At 42.1% G+C, this 16,956-nt stretch overlaps 1 protein-coding gene across 16 annotated transcripts in view; it reads right to left on the reverse strand.

The window, feature by feature from the left end:
* Positions 1-215: 215 nt before the first annotated feature.
* neb (nebulin) overlaps positions 216-16,956 on the reverse strand; it is a 79,647-nt gene continuing 62,906 nt past the window's right edge. For 4 of the 16 annotated variants that reach the window (XM_045707827.2, XM_082969002.1, XM_045707823.2 and 1 more), the window contains 21 exons: positions 16,359-16,469; positions 15,347-15,457; positions 14,613-14,726; positions 14,110-14,214; positions 13,805-13,909; positions 13,076-13,183; positions 12,435-12,527; positions 10,122-10,214; positions 9,500-9,592; positions 8,836-8,928; positions 8,214-8,306; positions 7,540-7,632; positions 6,907-6,999; positions 6,212-6,304; positions 5,487-5,579; positions 4,925-5,032; positions 4,519-4,705; positions 3,067-3,159; positions 1,908-2,048; positions 1,555-1,658; positions 216-1,255 (listed from right to left, as the gene is read on the reverse strand). In XM_045707827.2, coding sequence (XP_045563783.2) covers positions 1,082-1,255; positions 1,555-1,658; positions 1,908-2,048; positions 3,067-3,159; positions 4,519-4,705; positions 4,925-5,032; positions 5,487-5,579; positions 6,212-6,304; positions 6,907-6,999; positions 7,540-7,632; positions 8,214-8,306; positions 8,836-8,928; positions 9,500-9,592; positions 10,122-10,214; positions 12,435-12,527; positions 13,076-13,183; positions 13,805-13,909; positions 14,110-14,214; positions 14,613-14,726; positions 15,347-15,457; positions 16,359-16,469 — 2,298 coding nt within the window. In that variant the 3' untranslated portion in view covers positions 216-1,081. The remainder of the gene's footprint in view (positions 1,256-1,554; positions 1,659-1,907; positions 2,049-3,066; positions 3,160-4,518; positions 4,706-4,924; positions 5,033-5,486; positions 5,580-6,211; positions 6,305-6,906; positions 7,000-7,539; positions 7,633-8,213; positions 8,307-8,835; positions 8,929-9,499; positions 9,593-10,121; positions 10,215-12,434; positions 12,528-13,075; positions 13,184-13,804; positions 13,910-14,109; positions 14,215-14,612; positions 14,727-15,346; positions 15,458-16,358; positions 16,470-16,956) is intronic. The other 12 variants (XM_082969008.1, XM_082969007.1, XM_082969005.1 and 9 more) reach the window with 11 other exon arrangements.

Consider the following 16,956-nt stretch of genomic DNA (forward strand, 5'->3'; position numbering starts at 1 on the left):
CGAAGCTTGAACCTGGGGCCCTTCTTTTGTGTAATGGACAGGTTATCCTGAGTTGTACTCCGAGGACGCTTTACTGCTAAGCTAGCACACTGACGTCGGTTTCACTGCTAACGTGTTCTCCGGTTCTGCATTTTGAACTGCAGGTAATGTATGTAATGTAGCTAAATCAAAGTGAAGAGGCAACAAGGTACAGAAATAGGAACACAAGACGGCACTAGTGCAGAGCGTGGTGTGCTTTATTAGCTACTGATTAAAGGTATGACTTCCTTGACCCCTAGACCTAGGTAATTGGAAGAAACAAAACACACATGCAACTAGTGGCCAGCCTTCAGGAGGGAAGAGGCTCCGCTTTTACAACTTCAGAACGCACAACTCCTCAAACTGGGGTGTGAAACGCTCTGAACCTTGTAGATGGAAATACAGTGAATAGAGCTGACACGGTTCCCTATTCTCTGATAAACAAACTGTTCTACACAATACATTTCTATCTGAACTTTCTGTAATGTTACATCCTGAACAGACCCCTGGTTTAAGGTTAGATCATTGATGCAATGGCTGATGTCTCGGTAAGGTTACACATCTTAGTATTCTTTTCTTTCATCAACCCCTTGTAGACGTAGGTGACAATACAACTTTATTCTCTCCGTACGTTCACTTTTATATCACAGGAAAGTTTGAATTGCATGTAGCCCATCTCTTGTGTGAAAGTAAAATATTCTTAAAGCTTTAAAGTTAACTGATAAATACATTTGCCTGCAATTTACACAATGGGATTTTGTCATATCATTGTTATTGCGAAACAAGGTCTTGGAAGAGGTTGAACATTCGACAGTAGTGTGTATATATATGTATGTTTATTTCTACGTCATCCACAGGGGATAATGAAATGGACGTCAACAATTTCATTTAGACAATATACTATAGTAGACTAATAATAGTTACTAAAATCTAATATAAGCACTAGTCTACACAAAAGGTTTACGAAGTGACAGATTCAGCCGCAGGTAGGGGCCAATCAGGGAGCCCAGTGGATGTCGCGCACACTCTGGAGGAAGGATTGGGGGATGGGCGGGCCTTGTCTTTAGATAACCTCAACGTAATTGGCCGGCAGCATGCCAGTCTTGCCTGAGCGCTGCACGGTGCCGTACATCCAACCTTCATCGATGGCCTGCACGTTTACGATGACATCACCGTCCTTAAAGGACACCTCGTCACTGTCGGCAGAGGAGTAGTCATACATGGCACGCACCGTTTTCTGAAAGGGACCAGAAATGTATTTTAGTCATGGTAGCTGATAAAGAAAGCAGCGGATGGTTTACTGAAATCATTATTTTTTTTTTGAACAAAGTAGTGCACAACATCCCACCAAACGGATTTAGCCAAAAACTCCCAACACAGGCCTCCTTGTTTTTCTGGCCTCTCCCTTCCCAACGCGGAGGCAATAAAATGTATCATTCTGTTTCACAGTTAGCATCAGCAGCCAATAAACTGAGGACTGATTGCCATGGTAATGACCTTTTTCCTGTGAGCGTGGTACATGGGTACAGTACTCACCCCGGTGGTGGAGGGGTGGGAGGGGACAGAGGACACGGTGGTCTGCTGGGTGGCTACAGAGGAAGACCTCTGCTGCAGCTCCACGGTCTTGGTGTGTGTGTAGCCTGCAGGAGATAAGAAAGACATTAGTCAAGTCAGCCGTCAAAGTTAGGATGAGGGTTAGTTATGGATACTTCTACCAAAGAGGAGTGGGCACAGGGTCCTGACTATACAAAGTATTGATGAGGTTTGAATATATAGGTCTTAAATCCATGTGGACACTTCAAACTTCAAGTGGTCCAAAGTGGTTTGGTGGTGTGATATCTGAACTTGGTTGTGAGTGAGCAGAGGAGGACCTACTACAGTAGACCTACCCATAGAGGGGAGAGTGAAGCCGTTGCTGTACAGCGACATGTGGTGTCCTGGGTCCTCAGACACCTCAGACTTCTCATCGCCAACACCACTCATAGCACTGGTAGAGCGGGAGTGCTCCTTGCTGCGTCGCTGGGCTTGGACTGTCAGATAAGGAATGTCAAGGGTTGAATCATTTTTGTATTTTAAGCTACAGGTAACTGGCAACATAATGGAAACACATGAGTAAATGAGGGTTCCATAGTCCCCAGCACGTAATTGGCCGGCAGCGTGCCAGTCCCCTCCAAGCTCATCACAAACCTGGGGACCCAGGGACTGAACACCTCCCTCTGCAACTGTATCCTGGACTTCCTGACGGGCCGGCCCCAGGCGTTGAGGGTAGGCAACAACACGGGGGCCCCTCAGGGGTGTGTGCTTAGTACTCTCCTGTACTCCCTGTTCACTCACGGCTGCGTGGCTAAGCATAACTCCAACACCATCATCAAGTTTGCTGACGACACGACGGTGGTAGGCCTGATCGGTGACGATACCGCCTACAGAGAGGAGGTCAGAGACCTAGCAGTGTGGTGTCGGGACAACAACCTCTGCACACATCAACAACTGACACCCCACGAAGCATCGTTCTTCAGGTCTCAGAGCGAGTGACGTCACCCGATTGAAACGCTATTAGCGGGCAGGCAAGGTAAACGGCAGTAAATACACAGCCATTCTGAGTGATCACCTTCAACCTATGATTAATCATTTCTATCCTGATGGGTGTGGATGACATGCCCCCATCCACAGGGCACACGTGGTCACTGAATGGTTTGATGAGCATGAAAACGAGTAAACCACATGCCATGGCCGTCTCAGTCACAAGATCTCAACCCAATTGAACACTTATGGGAGATTCTGGAGTGGCAGTTGAGATAGCGTTTTCCACCACCATCAACAAAACACCAAATTATGGAATTGTTCATTCCTCCTGACAGAGTTCAACACAGTTGTAGAATCTATGCCAAGGCGCATTGAAGCCGTTCTGGCTCCTCGTGGTGGCCCAACGACCTATTAAGACACTTAGCTGGTGTTTCCATTATTTTGGCTGTTACTAACTAATTCAGAATTCTTCAATTTATATGATTTCCTGTAATGTAAATCATGTCATGCTCAGGCGTCTCTCACCTGACATCATGTGCAGACTCCGGGACTGGATGTTGTCCTCAGCAGGGTCATAGTCAAACACAGAGCCGGGATTGGTGCGCCACACACGTAGATCTGAGGGTGAACAGACAGAGAGGTTATAATGGTCTGCTGGGGTTTCCAATACCTGCAATTTTCTTCATTGTCCGTGTACGTATTCTGACCCATTCTGCGTTAAGAAGTACATCGTACATCTAGGCCTGGATTCAATCCGACCGCGCTTCTAGATAATGTGGTTTTTAAAGGCAACGTTATCGCATTGATTTTAGGTAAGATTCAGTTGGGATTTACCTTTAAATGTCAAGCGTGCTGTAGCCAGCGTTGGAAAAAGTACCCAATTGTCATACTTAAGTAAAAGTAATGACACATTCACGCCGCAGCCCGTCTGGTGTTCAACCTTCCCAAGTTCTCTCACGTCACCCCGCTCCTCCGCTCTCTCCACTGGCTTCCAGTTGAAGCTCGCATCCGCTACAAGACCATGGTGATTGCCTACGGAGCTGTGAAGGGAACGGCACCTCCATACCTTCAGGCTCTGATCAGGCCCTACACCCAAACAAGGGCACTGCGTTCATCCACCTCTGGCCTGCTGGCCCCCCTACCTCTGAGGAAGCACAGTTCCCGCTCAGCCCAGTCAAAACTGTTCGCTGCTCTGGCACCCCAATGGTGGAACAAGCTCCCTCACGACGCCAGGACAGCGGAGTCAATCACCACCTTCCGGAGACACCTGAAACCCCACCTCTTCAAGGAATACCTGGGATAGGATAAAGTAATCCTTCTACCCCCCCCCTTAAAAGATTTAGATGCACTATTGTAAAGTGGTTGTTCCACTGGATATCATAAGGTAAATGCACCAATTTGTAAGTCGCTCTGGATAAGAGCGTCTGCTAAATGACTTAAATGTAAATGTAAATGTAGTAAAAGTCAATAAGTATTTATTTTTAAATATACTTAAATATCAAAAGTAAATGTAATTGCTCAAATATACTTATGTACAAAAGTAAAAGTATAAATTATTCAAAATTCCTTATATTAAGTAAACAAGACAGCCCCTTTTTAGTTTCGTTTTTGGATAGGGGCACACTCCAACCCAATTTACAAATGAAACGTTTGTGTTTAGTGAGTCCTCCAGGTCAGAGGCAGTAGGGATGACCAGGGATGTTCTCTTGATAAGTGCGTGAATTGGACCATTTTCCTGTCCTGCTAAGCATTCAACATGTAACGAGTACTTTTGGGTGTCAGGAAAATGTATGGAGTAAAAAGTACATTATTTTATTTAGGTATGTAGTGGAGTAAAATTAAGTTGTCAAAAATAGACACTCCAAAAAACGACTTAAGTAGTATTTGAAAGTATTTGTACTTTCCACCACTGGCTGTAGCACGGTTTGGGATTTATTCACAGCACTACAGTGGGTGTGGGTGTGTTTTATTGGGTACCAGTGACAGTCTCCTGTTCGTGCTCCACGACGCGTCTCTTCTCCATCTCGACCACGCGTCTCTGGATGCCACGGTAGTTGATGTCGCTGAACTCCTGGGTGTTCTTCTTCACGCGGTCCATGACAGGGTCAGAGGTAGTGGGAGTGAAGCTGCCCTTAGTCCTTTCAAATTCCTGGTGGTATTTCACCTGGAATGGTTTTACATCGGTAGGGAATGAGTAATCAACTTAGTATGGCATGTGTTATTTCATTTTAATAAAGGACTAAGTGGAAAGCCTAGTTCAACTTAAGTGGTGTGGTTTAACATTGGAACGAATTATGAAAGTGATACATTTTTGTCTGGCATCAGTTATTACATATAAATGACTCTTTACAAGCTTAATAACATCTAGAAAAACCAGACTAACTCCAGAAATGTTGCGTTGAGTCTCCTTGACCCGTCTCATCTCAGGTGTGTCCAACACAAAGGCAGCCTTGCCCTGGACCTGCTTACGGAAGCTGTCAGAGTACAAAACCTGTGGGATGGCAGAGAGGACAGCAGAGGAACAACATGAGCACCAGAGTTAACAGATCGGCCCACGCTGAGAAGGGCTTATTATTGGGACCTCTGACAGATGATATTAGCAGGGAGATTCAAACATTCAGAGTGGGTGTGGATTAAGAAGGTGTGTCCCAATTCATAAGGGGGTTAGGAGTGTGTTTTCCAATCCTTAATGGGGGTGATGGGAGTGGGAGAAAGTCAGGGGAACAGGAGAAAGTTGACTAGTTTCAACAAGGGAGAGGGTTAGCGATGATAATATTGACAACACATCACAGCTGGTGGGTGGTATTAAAATAGATGAGGAGAGTAGATGTTGACTACTGTAGATGGGATTAATATGGTTAACTAAAGCCAGAATAAGAAGGAGTTAGAGAGGGTTAATGTGGGTTTTAAAGGGGCACACAGGTCATGGAGGATGGCTGGTGTACCGAGCTAATCTGTTCTTGGTTCCGCTTCGCTCTCTCCATCTCTGGAGTGAACACTTGGGGTGTTCCTTTAGCAGAACTGTCCTTATACAACACCTACAGGACAGAAACACATTGCCCCCCAGGGGACAGTAAGACACACTGCAACAACACACACAGCAATCACACAACCCAACACACACACACTAAACATCTGCAGCCTCCACAGCATGGCAAGGATGTTAGTTGCCACACTAAAACAGGAGATATAATAACACAAAACTAACAGGTTTAGAACACTGCTGTGGAGAGGAGATAAAAACTTTGTGGAAAAAAGGTTATGGAAAGGGAAAAATGGAAAAGCAAAACACTCAGAACGTGAGGGAGCCACATCGTAGAGGGTGTTTTTGGCTGAGATTGGAATTAAGGGAGAGTCAAAGGTGATTTACTGATGTTGGAAGGTGGATGGACATATAGGAGGGAGAAGGACGGATGTGTTATATTAGAATTTTTGATTGTTGAAGACAGGGGCTGTAGCTCAGGGAGCTCCAGCCTGAACCGATGGGCATCGCTGATGCAGGAAGATAAAAGGAGTATATGAGGGTTGATGATGAGGGGTCAGGGGTCAGCAGATAAAGAACACGGTTTAAGGAGATGAGGGATGGTCAGGTGAGGGAGGGTCATGCTCAAATGTCAACTAAACCCAGTGAGAAACACGTGTTGGTGGGTTCAATGGTTTCCTCTAGTACCGAGCTGATGTTCTTCTGCATCTCACGGACCCTCTTCACCTCTGGTAGGTCTGAGACGGCTGTGCCCTGCCCCAACGAGTCCTTGTACTTTATCTACAAATCAGATCAGCAGCACGGGTCCCATGCAGAATAGAGGAGACGTCACAATGGACATACACACAGAGAGCAACCGTAAGCCAGAGACAGACAGCAGCTACAAATGACATTGAACTATTAATAGCACAAGGACAAGAGCAGCTACAGAGGAATAAAGCTAGAATGAACACACAGGACACAGCAACAACTTAAGCAACAGTATTTTGGGCCTCACCTCTTGGATAGAAACATGTAATCACAGAGAGGGGTTCCTCCACCAATATATTGTTCAGACATAGATTCATGTTACCAGAGAACTTGACATTGTAAAATCATCTACTTGCTTCATTTTTGGGAAAAATATATGTTTAACTGGAACGAGCTACATTAGTATTATGACTACATGATAGGTTTGATGAGATGGTGACAAAGGATTGTTTAATAGGGTATCTTTCACAGATAACAGTTTTGAGGTGGGGTGAGATTGGAAAGGGTTGGACAGGGGAATTAAAGAGGGGTTGGAGTTCTACAGGGCCTTGAATAACAGGAGCAGGACAGACAGGAGTATATGGATGGTAGATGGAAGGTAGGGAGGTGGATCACATTATAATACTATGTACCGTGCTAATGTGTTGCTGATTGCGTTTAACTCTCTCCATCTCTGGGGTGTCTGACAGAGCTGTCCCTCTTCCCAAATCCTCTTTGTACTGAATCTTTAAACAGTAACACGAGGACAACCAGTCAGGAAGAGGGTTGATCGCCCATTCAAATAATAACAAAGGATATTGTAAACTTATGAGGGCCGCCATCAAATGCATGCAAAGGTTTGGGTTATAGTTAAACTACTGTTCTGAAATTTCACAGCACGTCAGTAAAGAAACTGAGAAGAAATAAAATCAAAAGATTTTTTAAAAATATGATGAAATTAATAGAAACAAAAATGAAGAAGAAAACTCTTAAGAGCAATTTGTCAGGTAGGACAAAAACAGATTGAAAAACAATAAAATTATAAGGGGATGATTCTATTTGGGTCTTTAGTTTGGAGGAAAAAGGAAGTTATGTTATTTTGTATTCAGGTAGGAAGCACTAGGCTTCATCTTAGCACACAGAAGTCAAAGGTCAGGAGAATAACCACTGATAGTTTAGGGGGCATTATTTGAGGTCAGTTAGGGGTCATACAACAGAGAAGGTATGAGTTTTTTGGGAGTTTGTTGGTTGGGAAATTAAGCGGGGCTAGATAGAAACTTGAATACCGAGCTGATGTTCTTCTGCATCTCACGAACCCTCTTCACCTCAGGTAGGTCTGAGACGGCTGTTCCCTGACCCAACGAGTCCTTGTACTTTATCTACCATAGTGGTTCCATGAGGAACACAGAGACAAAGCAAGACAGATATAAAGCCCACACATACTGTACATACATACAGCAGCAAAGACCTCACTGAAACAGTGACAATACAGCTGGCGTAAAGCACAAGAATGCTCACATGTAGGTTAAACAGTCATGACATTTACAATGATTGTTAACAGCAGTTAAGTTTACAGCATATACAGTTTATAACACTATAAACAATGTAGCTGAATAGGAAACTTCTGAGCGAATGAAAGGTTGATATTTGATTTAGTTTATTACAGATCTTAGATGTAATGAATTATTGTTTTGTTTGATGACTTCTGTTGAGTCTGCTGGGACAATGAACTCGGAGATTAGTATAAACTATGTAGAACGGTGTTGAAAAGGTGGAAATTAAAAATGGTTGCTATTATGTAGAGATTAAACCATTATATTTTCTAGTTTTTTAAATCTGGGAACTGTGTTGGTGGTGGGGGGGGGGGGGTCAGCATGGAGCCTATGGCATGGAAGTGTAGCTTGAGTGAAGATGGGTGGAGAGGAGAGGAGAAGAAAAGCAGGGTCACACTATAGTGTACCGTGCTAATGTTTGTCTGATTGCGTTTAACTCTGTCCATCTCTGGGGTGTCTGACAGAGCTGTTCCTCCTCCCAAATCCTCTTTGTACTGAATCTTTAAACAGTAACACAGGGACAACCAGTCAGAAATAGGGTTGATCGCCCACTTAAATACAAACAAAGGATATTGTAAACTTATGATGGCCGGTATAAAATACATGCAAAGGTTTGGGTTATAGTTAAACTACTGTTCTGAAATCTCACAGCACTTCAGTAAAGAAACTGAGAAGAAAACAAAAATGTTTGATGAAATTATTATAAATAAAAAATGGAGATGAAAAATCTAAATGCAGTTTGTTTGTCTGGTGGGACACAAACAGATTGAAAAACAAGAAACCTAAAAGGGGATGGTTCTATCTGGGCCTTTAGTTTGGAGGAAGAAGGAAGTTACATTATTTTGTATTCAGGTAGGAAGCGCTAGGCTTCATCTTAGCACACAGAAGTCAAAGGTCAGGAGAATAACCACTGATAGTTTAGGGGGCATTATTTGAGGTCAGTTAGGGGTCATATGACAGAGAAGGTATGAGTTTTTTGGGAGTTTGTTGGTTGGGAAATTAAGCGGGGCTAAATATGAACTCTAATACCGAGCTGATGTTCTTCTGCATCTCACGAACCCTCTTCACCTCAGGTAGGTCTGAGACGGCTGTTCCCTGACCCAACGAGTCCTTGTACTTTATCTACCATAGTGGTTCCATGAGGAACACAGAGACAAAGCAAGACAGATATAAAGCCCACACATACTGTACATACATACAGCAGCAAAGACCTCACTGAAACAGTGACAATACAGCTGGCGTAAAGCACAAGAATGCTCACATGTAGGTAAAACAGTCATGATTTTTAACAGCAGTTAAGTTTACAGCATATACAGTTTATAACACTATACACAATGTAGCTGAATAGGAAACTTCTGAGCGAATGAAAGGTCGATATTTGGTTTAGTTTATTACAGATCTTAGATGTAATGAATTATTGTTTTGTTTGATGACTTCTGTTGAGTCTGCTGGGACAATGAACTCGGAGATTAGTATAAACTATGTAGAACGGTGTTGAAAAGGTGGAAATTAAAAATGGTTGCTATTATGTAGAGATTAAACCATTATATTTTCTAGTTTTTTAAATCTGGGAACTGTGTTGGTGGTGGGGGGGGGGGGGGGTCAGCATGGAGCCTATGGCATGGAAGTGTAGCTTGAGTGAAGATGGGTGGAGAGGAGAGGAGAAGAAAAGCAGGGTCACACTATAGTGTACCGTGCTAATGTTTGTCTGATTGCGTTTAACTCTGTCCATCTCTGGGGTGTCTGACAGAGCTGTTCCTCCTCCCAAATCCTCTTTGTACTGAATCTTTAAACAGTAACACAGGGACAACCAGTCAGAAATAGGGTTGATCGCCCACTTAAATACAAACAAAGGATATTGTAAACTTATGATGGCCGGTATAAAATACATGCAAAGGTTTGGGTTATAGTTAAACTACTGTTCTGAAATCTCACAGCACTTCAGTAAAGAAACTGAGAAGAAAACAAAAATGTTTGATGAAATTATTATAAATAAAAAATGGAGATGAAAAATCTAAATGCAGTTTGTTTGTCTGGTGGGACACAAACAGATTGAAAAACAAGAAAACTAAAAGGGGATGGTTCTATCTGGGCCTTTAGTTTGGAGGAAGAAGGAAGTTACATTATTTTGTATTCAGGTATGAAGCGCTAGGCTTCATCTTAGCACACAGAAGTCAAAGGTCAGGAGAATAACCACTGATAGTTTAGGGGGCATTATTTGAGGTCAGTTAGGGGTCATACAACAGAGAAGGTATGAGTTTTTTGGGAGTTTGTTGGTTGGGAAATTAAGCGGGGCTAAATATGAACTCTAATACCGAGCTGATGTTCTTCTGCATCTCACGAACCCTCTTCACCTCAGGTAGGTCTGAGACGGCTGTTCCCTGACCCAACGAGTCCTTGTACTTTATCTACCATAGTGGTTCCATGAGGAACACAGAGACAAAGCAAGACAGATATAAAGCCCACACATACTGTACATACATACAGCAGCAAAGACCTCACTGAAACAGTGACAATACAGCTGGCGTAAAGCACAAGAATGCTCACATGTAGGTAAAACAGTCATGACATTTACAATGATTGTTAACAGCAGTTAAGTTTACAGCATATACAGTTTATAACAGAATAAACAATGTACAGTTGAAGTCGGAAGTTTACATACACCACAGCCAAAAACATTTAAACTCAGTTTTTCACAATTCCTGATGTTTAATCCTAGTAAAAATTCCCTGTCTTAGGTCAGTTAGGATCACCACTTTATTTTAAGAATGTGAAATGTCAGAATAATAGTAGAGAGAATGATTTATTTCAGCTTTTATTTCTTTCATCACATTCCCAGAGGGTCAGAAGTTTACATACACTCAATTAGTATTTGGTAGCATTGCCTTTAAATTGTTTAACTTGGGTCAAACGTTTCGGGTAGCCTTCCACAAGCTTCCCACAATAAGTTGGGTGAATTTTGGCCCATTCCTCCTGACAGAGCTGGTGTAACTGAGTCAGGTTTGTTGCTTCCTTGCTTGCACATGCTTTTTCAGTTCTGCCCACACATTTTCTATAGGATTGAGGTCAGGGCTTTGTGATGGCCACTCCAATACCTGACTTTGTTGTCCTTAAGCCATTTTGCCACAACTTTGGAAGTATGCTTGGGGTCATTGTCCATTTGGAAGACCCATTTGCAACCAAGCTTTAACTTCCTGACTGATGTCTTGAGATGTTGCTTCAATATATCCACATAATGTTCCTTCCTAATCATGCAATCTATTTTGTGAAGTGCATCAGTCCCTCCTGCAGCAAAGCACCCCCACAACATGAAGCTGTCACCCCCGTGCTTCACGGTTGGGATGGCGTTCTTCGGCTTGCAAGCCTCCCCCCTTTTCTTCCAAACATAATGATGGTCATTATGGCCAAACAGTTCTATTTTTGTTTCATCAGACCAGAGGACATTTCTCCAAAAAGTACGATCTTTGTCCCCATGTGCAGTTGCAAACCGTAGTCTGTCTTTTTTATGGCGGTTTTGGAGCAGTGGCCTCTTCCTTGCTGAGCAGCCTTTCAGGTTATGCCAATATAGGACTCGTTTTACTGTGGATATAGATACTTTTGTACCTGTTTCCTCCAGCATCTTCACAAGGTCCTTTGCTGTTGTTCTGGGATTGATTTGCACTTTTCGCACCAAAGTACATTAATCTCTAGGAGACAGAACGCGTCTCCTTCCTGAGCGGTATGATGGCTGCGTGGTCCCATGGTTTTTATACTTGCGTACTATTGTTTGTACAGATTAACATGGTACCTTCAGGTGTTTGGAAATTGCTCCCAAGGATGAACCAGACCTGTGGAGGTCTACACATTTTTTTCTGAGGTCTTGGCTGATTTCTTTTGATTTTCCCATGATGACAAGCAAAGAGGCACTGAGTTTGAAGGTAGGCCTTGAAAAACATCCACATGTACACCTCCAATTGACTCAAATGATGTCAATTAGCCTATCAGAACCGTCTAAAGCCATGACATAATTTTCTGGAATTTTCCAAGCTGTTTAAAGGCACAGTCAACTTAGTGTATGTAATCTTCTGACCCACTGGAATTGTGATACAGGGAATTATCAGTGAAATAATCTGTCTGTAAACAATTGTTGGAAAAATGACTTGTGTCATGCACAAAGTAGATGTCCTAACCGACTTTCCAAAACTATAGTTTGTTAACAAGAAATATGTGGAGTGGTTGAAAAACAAGTTTTAATGACTCCAACCTAAGTGTATGTAAACTTCCGACTTCAACTGTAGCTGAATAGGAAACTTCTGAGCGAATGAAAGGTTGATATTTGGTTTAGTTTATTACAGATCTTAGATGTAATGAATTATTGTTTTGTTTGATGACTTCTGTTCAGTCTGGTAGGACAATGAACTCGGAGATTAGTATAAACTATGTAGAACGGTGTTGAAAAGGTGGAAATTAAAAATGGTTGCTATTACGTAGAGATTAAACCATTATATTTTCTAGTTTTTTAAATCTGGGAACTGTGTTGGTGGTGGTGGTGGGGGGGTCAGCATGGAGCCTATGGCATGGAAGTGTAGCTTGAGTGAAGATGGGTGGAGAGGAGAGGAGAAGAAAAGCAGGGTCACACTATAGTGTACCGTGCTAATGTTTGTCTGATTGCGTTTAACTCTGTCCATCTCTGGGGTGTCTGACAGAGCTGTTCCTCCTCCTAAATCCTCTTTGTACTGAATCTTTAAACAGTAAGAGGAGGCAAAAAGTAGTGAGCGACGATTAGCCTGACACAAAACATTTCTAGATGGCATATGACAGAAGCATTACACCGGTTGGCTAACAGTAAAATAATTACCATATAATGGCACTTCAGCATTGCACAAACCAGAGGTTTAAAATCTAAAATTGTTATTAACCTAAAGCTGCTAATTATAGGAAAAATCCAGCAACCCTGGGCACAGACATCAATTCAACATCTATTCCATGTTGGTTCAACGTAATTTCGTTGAAATGAAGTGAAAACAACATTGATTCAACCAGTGTGTGCCCAGTGGGAAGTTTGTCTAGGATTAATCTCGCACTATCTATCATAGTTAATATCTATATTATCTACATCAAAAAGGGCTGCATATCAGGGAATGTTAACTTTCAGTTCAAAAGAGAGTAAAAAATTAAGCAAAGAAATAAAAATAGCAAGATAGGGGAGGTATAAAAAAATAAGAGAAAATATGTTATTAGAAAAGGTAAAAAATATTTTTGAAAGATACTCATGTAGCAGTAGGTATACCGAGCTGAAATTCTTTGTATTCTCTTTAACACGTAGCATTTCAGGGGTGTCCTTTATTGATGACACTTTGCCCTTAACGTTTTTAAGGTGGTCTGTCTGGTACTGAAGCTACAGGGAAAAGAGCACAAGTGCAGTTAAAATGTCTCTCAATAATAACAAAAGAAAATCAAGAAAAGATAGAAAAAGAAAACAAAAAGAGAAAAAAGCAACAACCATGATAAAACAATGGCGCTCTAATGAATATGTGGAACATTAAAAAACGCAATACCTTTTTTACTGCCGATAGTAAAATGCATAAACCGCATGGTCTACTCTACACTGAAGAAAAATCACCTCTTCACTTTTGTTTATGTAATATGCCATTCTCTAATTATATAGATTCAACTATGTAATTAGCTGCTGTTCTTTCCAAAAACAACAAAAAGCCTTGAGCCCTGCTTTTCTGAATCGGTAATTACATAATAAACATAATGTACAGTATGCTGCTGGTTTTCATTAGTTCAGACAGCACAACACAACAGATGTTCATAAAGAAACAATGAACATATATTGTAAATGTATATAAAGTATTGTAAGTAATACTTTGAAGACAAGACACCGAAGACACACAGAGAGCCACCTTGCTGCCACTGACTGGCATGGGTGATGATGAACCTGAGATCTGGAACCTGGGCCTTGGTTCCAAACAGAGGATTCTAAAACAGAGGGTTCTAAAAGGGTTCTACTTACAGTGCTGAAGTTCTTCTGGTTCTCACGGACTCTCATCAACTCAGGGGTGTCCAGGACGGGCACATAGTGAGACATGGTATTCTTAGCCTCCTCCCTGTACTTTTTCTGTTGGACACAATACACACACAGAGAGAGAGAGAGAGAGAAGTCACACAACACCATGGTCATTCAACTCTGATGTCAATATATTCAAAGCATATCAATCTATATCCCTCATATCAATGCAAAGGTAATCTACATAGTTTGTGGAGAGTTTATTAACATGGTTTGTGGACATCCATAGTCATTTGGAGCATTCCTCTTACCTGGCTGACCATGTTCCTGATATTCTGTGCGTGGAGGATGTCAGGGGTGTCGATAACACTAGTGTAGCTAGCCCTGTCCGCCTCAGCAGTCTGCTTGTACTTTTGCTGAAGAGGGGCACAAACTGCAGCTCAGAAACACACTCCTTGTTAAATAACAACTACATGAACTGATGGAGAGGGGTCTTTCAGTATTCTTGGTATAGTACACAATTACCGTATTGAAAGCAATTAACATTGGGATATGGTTATGATTATAATATGCATTTGTTACATGTAAAATAGCCATACAGAAACCCAAGTATAACTAAGACAGTTGCACAATATGAAATATCTTCTAGGTTCCAAAAAAAAGTCCTTCTCTGGTAGTTATCTAAAAGAAGATTGCAATAATGTACAATGCTGAAAATAATGCTTAGTGCACATATTACAAAAAACAATGAACGGACTTAATGCACATATCACAAAAAAAGGATGGCTTGGTCCAAGTACCCAGCCCCACTGACCTGGCTGAGGATGTCTGTAGCATTCTTAGCCCTCATGAAGTCTGGCGTGTCTGTGGCCAAAGCCAACATTCCTTTGCCCTTTATCTCTGTCTCCAATGTCTTCTTGTACTCTTTCTGCAAACAGCCACATTACACACAGTTAAGTCAAACAATTCTTTATTAGAGTATTCAAATATAACGATTGGATATTATACTAGGAAGGAAAGGGATGCCTACTCATTTGTTTAGGGGCTGCAAAACCAAAAATGGCAAAAGTTAAAACAGGTTAGCACAAACAAACCAACAAGTAAATGGGGTAAATCAAGCTACGAGGAAGGGAGACAGGAAGGGTCCACTCAGAGCTGAAAGACAGAACAAGGTTTAGTGTGAATCTCAGTGAGGTAGTGTAGGTTGTTTCAGATACCATATTATCTGGTTAACCTGGGGAACTACTAGCCTGGTCCCAGATCTGTTTGTACTGTCTTGCAAACTCCTATGGTCAATGTCACCATTGGAGTTGGCACGACAGCACAAACAGATCTGGGACTAGGTTGGGGGAATGACACTACTAGCTCAACAACTGCGTTGTAAACACATTAGTGATGTCATCCTGCATCAAGAAAAAAACCAATCAGCTGCCTGGTTAGCCAGGTGATGAAACAGGAAGAGGAGGAGGAGAAGGAAGCAGAGGAAGGGGAAGGGGGGGGTGGGAGAGAGATGGGAGAAGAAGACTGTTCCATCTGTAGCAGTCCTACCTGACTCAGGATAGCAGTAGCATTCCTTGCTCTCAAAAGCTCCGGAGTTTCCTCAAAAACAGTTAGCCCTTTACCCTTCACCCCCTCCTCTAGATCCCTCCTGTACTCTTTCTACAGGGTGGAAGGAAGAACAGAGAGACTGCAGAGAGACAGGCAGGGCAACACAGGCAGGGCAACACAGACAGTATACGGTACAGTACATGCTCACCTGGCAGGTAATACCGCTCCCCCATAGATCTCAAAGTCACCAAGTCTCCCCTTCAAATTATGACAAACCAGTTGTGGTTTTGGATGACATGTATAGACAAATATTGACTTGCCAAGTCGGACATTATCATTTATTTTTATACAATACGTATTTTGACCAATAGACATTAAATTGGACATTGGAAAGACATTGGTGAGTTTGGTAAGCAGCCTGATAAAACAAAAATCAAATTTTATCAGATGGAACAATAAGACAAAAAATACCCACAGGACATTTGGTAAAAGACAGTTTGTTCATGAGGCTTTTTGCCAAAAGTACTCATGCCTACATTTCATTAGGGCATCGTGTAGAACAAACACAGGAAACAGGGTTATTTCAAAAGCCAAACCAGACAGAAAAACCAGACAAATGAAGACAGTTGTTTTGAGGGAATGGGTGGGAACTACAAAGGTCACAATGTCAACATAGATGACAGTTCAGACATAACACTAATAGTGCAGACATGGCAATAAAACAAAGTCTATAACTAAAACAGTCACGCAGCACAACTATGGTACTATGAAAAAGGAAGGGTGTAATACATGTAATAGTAATAGTAGTGTATTATCGTTGGGTGGTGAACCATGCAAGCTAACCACAACTAACCTGGGTGTGACAATTTCTTGAGGAGAAAAAGTCACACATGTGGGATTAAAAGAAGGAGGGTTATGGTGGTCTTAGTATGATTATTAGAGGTGGGTGGAGGAGGAGGAGGAGGAGGAGGAGGAGGAGGGGTACAAAAGGGAGTCGACGTCTGTTCGTTACCTCGCTGGCTATTTTGGTGGCGTGTCTGACATGTAACATGGCAGGGGTGACCTCCAAGCCTGAGAGGTTCTTTCCCTTTATGGACTCCTCATATTCCTTATGATAGTCTTTCTATTCGCCGCAAAGATAAGACAAGTGACAGACACAGCTGAGATACATGCAAGTCTCGTCACAATGCAAGCCTCACCTCAGTCTTACTGCTCTTCCTGAGAACAACTCAGTGGTGTACTGCTCTACGTATGACGACAGTATGCCTCTGGTGTGTGTAATGTTTTTTGTACAGATATTAAAATGTTTCAAACCTTTATGTTTATACATGTGTAATACTGAACTTTTATGTATGGACCCAGGTTTTCAGCAGTCACTGGTGTAAAAAAATATCCATATAAAAAAAAAAGTATCTACGCAGTCCGGTAAGATTCCTTTTTTGTGTCAGTCTGTCTGTGCACTAGCAGGGAGACATGATCACCAGACAGACATTCAGTACCATGCCTTAACCCTGGATCATAAGAGGAATATTTTACTTTCTGTACTTACACAACATCATGTGTCAGTGTCACGCAAGACTACCATAAGCCCTAGTCCCAGCGCTTAACTT

Source organism: Salmo salar, chromosome 25 (assembly GCF_965601325.2).
Source record: "Salmo salar chromosome 25, fSalSal1, whole genome shotgun sequence".
Lineage (NCBI taxonomy): Eukaryota > Metazoa > Chordata > Actinopteri > Salmoniformes > Salmonidae > Salmo > Salmo salar.